At 52.7% G+C, this 6,231-nt stretch overlaps 2 protein-coding genes across 2 annotated transcripts; one reads left to right on the forward strand and one right to left on the reverse strand.

Annotated features, from left to right (window-relative positions):
• Positions 1-92: 92 nt before the first annotated feature.
• Positions 93-1,740, reverse strand: BO97DRAFT_480776 (NCBP3 domain-containing protein). Its single transcript, XM_025700773.1, has 2 exons — positions 1,478-1,740; positions 93-1,402 (listed from the first exon to the last, which is right to left on the reverse strand). Exons 1-2 carry the CDS (start codon positions 1,544-1,546, stop codon positions 122-124), a joined length of 1,350 nt encoding a protein of 449 aa, XP_025547308.1. The 5' UTR covers positions 1,547-1,740; the 3' UTR covers positions 93-121.
• Positions 1,741-2,848: 1,108 nt separating this feature from the next.
• On the forward strand, positions 2,849-5,157 carry BO97DRAFT_225234 (putative glycosyl hydrolase). Its single transcript, XM_025690677.1, has 3 exons — positions 2,849-2,897; positions 2,955-3,905; positions 3,977-5,157. The coding sequence occupies exons 2-3, from the start codon at positions 3,023-3,025 to the stop codon at positions 5,062-5,064; spliced, it is 1,971 nt and encodes a 656-aa protein (XP_025547309.1). The 5' UTR covers positions 2,849-2,897; positions 2,955-3,022; the 3' UTR covers positions 5,065-5,157.
• The last annotated feature ends 1,074 nt before the right edge of the window (positions 5,158-6,231 follow it).

The raw sequence follows: 6,231 nt of genomic DNA on the forward strand, positions 1-6,231 counted from the left end.
TGGATCGCGAAACGCCATATCAAGGCAACATGATAGATACTATGAGAAATGATACTATGAAATGGAAGTGCAAAAAGTACTTCCTTGCAGGGGTATTTCCGAACCAAGAATGCAGAACGCCTCAGCTGAACATATCCTCTGCCCTCCGTCGAGGGCCTCCGCGGCCTTCAATCTTTTCAGAGAACAACTCCTTGCCCGCGTTGGAATTGAACTTGGAGGGGAAAAGCTCTCGTACAGAAGCCCCCCGTCCCTTGATAGAGATGCCGCCTGCCGCGCCACGAATTGACATCCCCTGATCCCGACCTTGACCTGCAGCCCCGCGGATGTTGAGCCCACTTGAATCCGAGCTATCGGGGAAAAGCTCGATATTCTTGTTTCTTCGCTGAGACTGCACGTCCTGTGCGCCATCGACCAAGGGTACCGAGATCCGGCGAGCGAAGAGATCCGCAGTCTCGTCCGCAGCGTCAATCGCATCGGACCGGCGGTGATTGCTGTGCTTGCTGGGGAAGAGTTCTTTGACCTTCTTGTGAGGGAAAAGCTCTCGCGTGTTAGAGTCGCTCCTGCCTGCTGTGGAGGAGGGGAAGAGCTCCCGGCCTTCATTTTGACGGCTGGAATGGGGCGATCGCTCACGGAACTGCCGGCGAGAGCTGGAATGTTCCGTCTCAGCGTATCCCCCTTCCATCAAAGTATCGCGACCGGGTGACGCACTGCGGTTGCGTAGACGCCCCGAGGAGCCCCCTTCATCTTCAGGGAACAGATCCCTTGGTCCTCGTCGGCCACGTCCACGAGACGGTTCCGAGCGATCGGCACTGACGGCACGCGTGTCATCATACATATTCGCGCTGAAGTTGTCGTCAGCGTCACGGTCTCTCCGTCGCCGCAGTTCCCGGCCATCAAATCTCCTCCGTCTGTAGTCACCATCGCTGCTGTCTCCGCCGCTGTGCTGACGTCTGTCCGCAAGCTCGCGCCGCAGGCGCTCTCGAGGGTCATGTTCAGGGTGCATGAGATAGAATCGACTGGCTTCGTGCGCGCGTGGCCTCTTGCGATCCGTCTTGACCGCTGATCGGACTTGGAGTACGGAATCAGGGTGGGAGGAGAGGAGCTTAGCCGACCGTAGCCGTAACGGGGGGTACTGAGACACATCCTCCTCTTCGTTAGACTGCGTGAGAGCTGCCAATGCTTGAAGGCCGACCTCTGGCGATGAGTACACTAGGTTCGCGGATGTGTCATCGATCCACTCGACACGGCTCGATTCCTCGACAGGGAAGTTTTCGAGGGCGAATCGCTTTATATCGTCTGTTGCCAACTCATCGACACCGCGTATGTGAACCTTCTCGTATTGTGCTTCGGATGAAAGCGCATCGACGGCCTCTTCGGTGGAAGCTGTTGCGGGTGTAGGTTCCTGCGAGCCCCAATTGGCGTCAGCAAGAATGACAGTGACAATAGGTTAGTGATTGACAGGAGTGTAAAAGCTTACAATTTCAATGTGGTCTTCTTCCGGAAGAGGCCCAAGGTCAATTTCCATATCGATGTCCATGGAAGCCATGGTGGTGTCGGGGGTGGGTGCGCTGTTGGAGACTTCGGCGAATTGCAGAGAAGGATGCGTTGCGCGAGGGGACCTTCTGGAGGAAGGGACTGAACGATGGTAGGCGTGCAAGATGGCTTTTGTAGATAGAGAGAAGAGAATACGCAGCCCGTTCAATGCCTTGCGATAACAGAATTAGAGGTAGTGAAGCTGGAATGGAGAGGGGCAGAGAGAAGACTAAATTGGTCGCAAACTGAGGCCGACATGAAGTTGACCTCCACACCGCCCGGGAGATCCGTCGGTGGAGTTCCGCCGCTGCCTTTCCCTTCTTTGTTGTTGTCTGGAGTCGACTCTATACATGTCTTTCATGCTATTCACTTGTCCTTCACCTTGCTTGAAAATGCTAAAGGTTTATTCAACGCCCAGAATATATCCTGGAAGTAGTACCTATCCATCACTGTATATTCTTATGGCTCCCCATATAACATTGACCACAATCAAGATTGTGTCCAAAGATGCTAGATGATTGCATGCATCATGAGAGCCCATGCTGACTCACCTCACATGTGCAAAATCGATAGATTGAATATAGCCTGCCTGGCTAACAAAAACAATAGTCTTTAGTACCTTTCAGTCAAGTCTATCAGCTGTCATTCTCAGAGGAGACGCGAACACGGCTCTCGCAAGGCTGATATCGATTTACGAGGCCGGAATAAGGTCTAATGATGTTGCTCGCAATCTCCCTAGTCATATCCAGTTCAAAACAGGAGATCATGCTTCTGTTAACTCAAGCCTGTGACCCAACATGTTTAGCTTGATTACATACTGTTCACGACCACGACCACCTTTTTGTCGTCCATCTGACACATGGACCTAGAATATGACTGGATCGGTCAGAGCGTAGCACATGTCACCGGAAGAGGCAAATATCAAGGAAACGAAACTGCCTTCTCATGAATTGAGCGCAATTGACATGGCATGATTACCCATCAACGAAGTGAAATGTGGTGCAAGATGATATCGCTGATGGCCATGTATTCCCCGCTTCTCATTATCACCAAGACAGCCTGTCAATTTAGGCTATTTCCCCTCCAATCAAGCCAATCGGCACCTTACACGGATCAACCTGGCTTCATCGCCTGGCTCGCCTTGCATTTTCGAGCTTCAGAGTGTCTCCACCACAGAAGGCTTTTCATTCAGCAGTAATAAAAACAGTCATCAGTATGCCAATGACAATCCTAGTGGCACTGAATGCAACAATGCGGCCACCACGGAATGCTCTGTGCCAGCTTTCCAATTGGGCCAGGAATAAGAGCACGACGTCATTCATTTGCCGGCTATTATGGGTAACTTGCAGCTGGAAACGGGAAATGTATAACTCTGCCACCCCGCTACTGAGATATCGACTGATTCCCTGTGGTCGTCAAAGGGCTTTTAGTATCCCTGTTGTTCGGTAGCCCTGCCAGTCTCATCAGATAGCCTGGAAATCACGACACAATGCTTTACGCCGAAGAAAACAAACTCGTCTTTCGATTCGATGATCATCTTCTCTGGATCGAGCCCTGGAGCGAGAATGCGTTCCGTGTTAGAGCTACGAAACTTGCATCCATGCCTGCGGAAGACTGGGCTCTATCTTCAAAGCTAGATTCGGTGAAAGCGACAATCGAAACGCCCGACAAGAAGGACGCAACCATCGTCAACGGCAAGATCAAAGCAACTGTCTCCCAACGGGGTAAGATTACCATCTTTGACCACAAAGGGAACAAGCTCCTGGAGGAATACGCCCGTCACCGTCGGGATCCAAAGGACCCGAAATGCAGCGCACTGGAAATTGAGGCTCGAGAGCTACGGCCGATCCTAGGAGGCGACTTCCACTTGACAATGCGTTTCGAGTCACTAGACCCCCAAGAGAAGATCTTCGGCATGGGCCAGTACCAGCAGCCGTCACTCAACCACAAAGGTTCGGACCTGGAGCTGGCCCACCGCAACTCTCAAGCCAGTGTGCCTTTTGCGCTCTCTTCGCTCGGGTATGGGTTCTTATGGAATAACCCCGGTATCGGACGAGCCGTGCTAGGCACTAACACCATGAGCTTTGAAGCATACTCCACCAAAGCTCTCGATTACTGGGTTGTTGCAGGTGACAATCCTGCTGAGATTGAAGAGGCTTACAGTAGGGTGACGGGCTATGTTCCTATGATGCCCGAGTATGGACTCGGCTTCTGGCAGTGCAAGCTGCGTTACTGGAACCAGGAACAACTCCTAGACGTGGCGCGCGAATACAAGAGAAGAAAAGTGCCATTGGATCTCATCGTGGTGGACTTCTTCCACTGGCCACACCAGGGAGAATGGAAATTTGACCCCAAATTCTGGCCTGATCCAGGTACGTTCTAAATAGATAAGCGTCGAAACATATCGGAAGTGGCACTAATTAGCATGGCAACCCCTATCTAGAAGCAATGATCAAGGAGCTTAAAGAGATGAATGTCGAGGTGATGGTCTCCGTCTGGCCCACGGTCGAGACCGCGTCCGAGAACTATCCCGAGATGTTGGAACGCGGTCTCCTCATCCGCCACGACCGTGGACTGCGTATCGCCATGCAATGTGACGGGGACATCACGCACTTCGACGCGACGAACCCTGAAGCTCGCGCATTTGTGTGGCAAAAGGCTAAGCAGCACTACTATGACAAGGGGATTAAGGTCTTTTGGCTCGACGAGGCGGAACCCGAGTACAACATCTATGATTTCGACATCTACCGGTACCATGCGGGCAGCAATCTGCAAATCGGGAACATCTTCCCCAAGGAGTACGCGCGGGGCTTCTATGAGGGCATGCAGGCCGAAGGCCAGCAGAACATTGTCAACCTCCTCCGCTGCGCCTGGGCCGGCAGTCAGAAGTACGGAGCGCTGGTCTGGAGCGGCGACATCGCCTCTTCATGGCCCTCCTTCCGCAACCAGCTGGCGGCGGGCCTGAATATGGGCCTCGCGGGTATCCCTTGGTGGACGACCGACATTGGGGGCTTTCACGGTGGCAATCCCGACGACCCTGCGTTCCGGGAGCTTTTCACGCGGTGGTTCCAGTGGGGGGCGTTCTGCCCGGTGATGCGACTGCACGGCGACCGCGAGCCTGTACCGGAGGGTGAACCCACTGCATCCGGCGCCGACAACGAGATCTGGTCGTACGGCGAGGAAGTCTATGAGATTTGCAAGAAGTACATCGGCATCCGCGAGGAGCTGCGCGGGTATACCCGAGGCTTGATGAAGGAGGCCCACGAGAAGGGCACCCCCGTGATGCGCACTTTGTTCTATGAGTTCCCGGACGACACCAGGGCCTGGGACTGCGAGACGCAGTATCTCTTTGGCTCGAAGTATCTGGTGGTCCCGGTGCTGCAGCCCGAGCAGAGGGAAATCACAGCGTACTTACCAACCGGCGCATCCTGGAAGCTATGGGGGGAGACACCCGAACGAATCTACGAAGGAGGATGCGACGTCAAGGTGGCTTGTCCCATTGAGACAATGCCAGTCTTTATCCGGGTGTAGGCTAGAAAGTAAACCAGCCCGTCGAGAGGTCATCGCCATAGGTAGATTAGCCCTTTATCGAGATGGAACCCCGAAGAGACTCCTAAACCAGAAAATATACAATCTATTCCACCCGTAGACACCAACCTAGCTTCTACGGGAAAGCAACAGCCAAGAGGCATATATCTTGAACCACTGCCAGATTGCTTGCTAGAGTAAGAACGCTGCAAGCACCAGTCTCATTGCAGCTGGCGGTCTAGCCCAAGAAGCGCGGCACTTGCAGCAGGAGTGTTTCCATCACTCAACCTGCCACAACACAACCCTCAACCCAACCCAAGAGGCAATGAACTCGTGCAAGACACTCACCATGTGGAGAACGAGATGAGCCAATAATGATTGGTACAACCCATTCAGACCAAGAGAGGTACCTGCCTGTCCTCAAACAAAGACCATAACGTCCCCTTCGCAAGCACCATCATTCCTGTTCTTCTGCTACTGTGCTGCCGTATGATTATCTGCAATCCAGCATTCAGTTCGAGATAGGCGAGACTTATCGGATAGGATCACGATCCAAATCAGCAGAATTTGTACAAACTCAACCGATAAAACTACGAATGTAAACCGAAAGCAAGGGGGACGAACAACCAGAGGAAGAAGGGAGTGCCCGGCTGGCTGGGACTGAAAACCTCAGGCACTGGCTCATCTAGTGACACTTGCTGATGTAGCAGCAGCAGCACAATAGCCTCACAAGGCAAGCATCACTGTCTCTCTAAAAGGACATTGCAATACCTCAACCTCCCTCGGGCGTTTTGCAGATCTCTATGCATGTCCAGTATGAAGCTGGATGGCGGAGCGATCATCGAACCGCAACTCCCAACATATCTGTCCTTCACTAGGTCATTCTGCTTTTCCTCATGCTCCTATTAACTTATTACGCTTTCAAGTGTACAAATGATGCATGTATTCCAAGTTGGTATCTAAGGGGAGGAGCAGGAAGGGGGTATCAGAATCGACCAGGAAAGCCGAGACACCAGCCAGTACCGAACTCAAGGTCCAAGCACACGAGTAAGAAAGCCGATACCTTTAAAGAAGGATCCCACAGATCCAAGCCTAGATGAGACAGCGAAAGAGAAAGGTCACCGAAATCAAGTGCTCCTCCCCACCACTCCCAGGATCGCAAGCAGTGAG

Source organism: Aspergillus homomorphus (genome assembly GCF_003184865.1).
Source record: "Aspergillus homomorphus CBS 101889 unplaced genomic scaffold BO97scaffold_52, whole genome shotgun sequence".
Classification (NCBI taxonomy): Eukaryota; Fungi; Ascomycota; class Eurotiomycetes; order Eurotiales; family Aspergillaceae; genus Aspergillus; species Aspergillus homomorphus.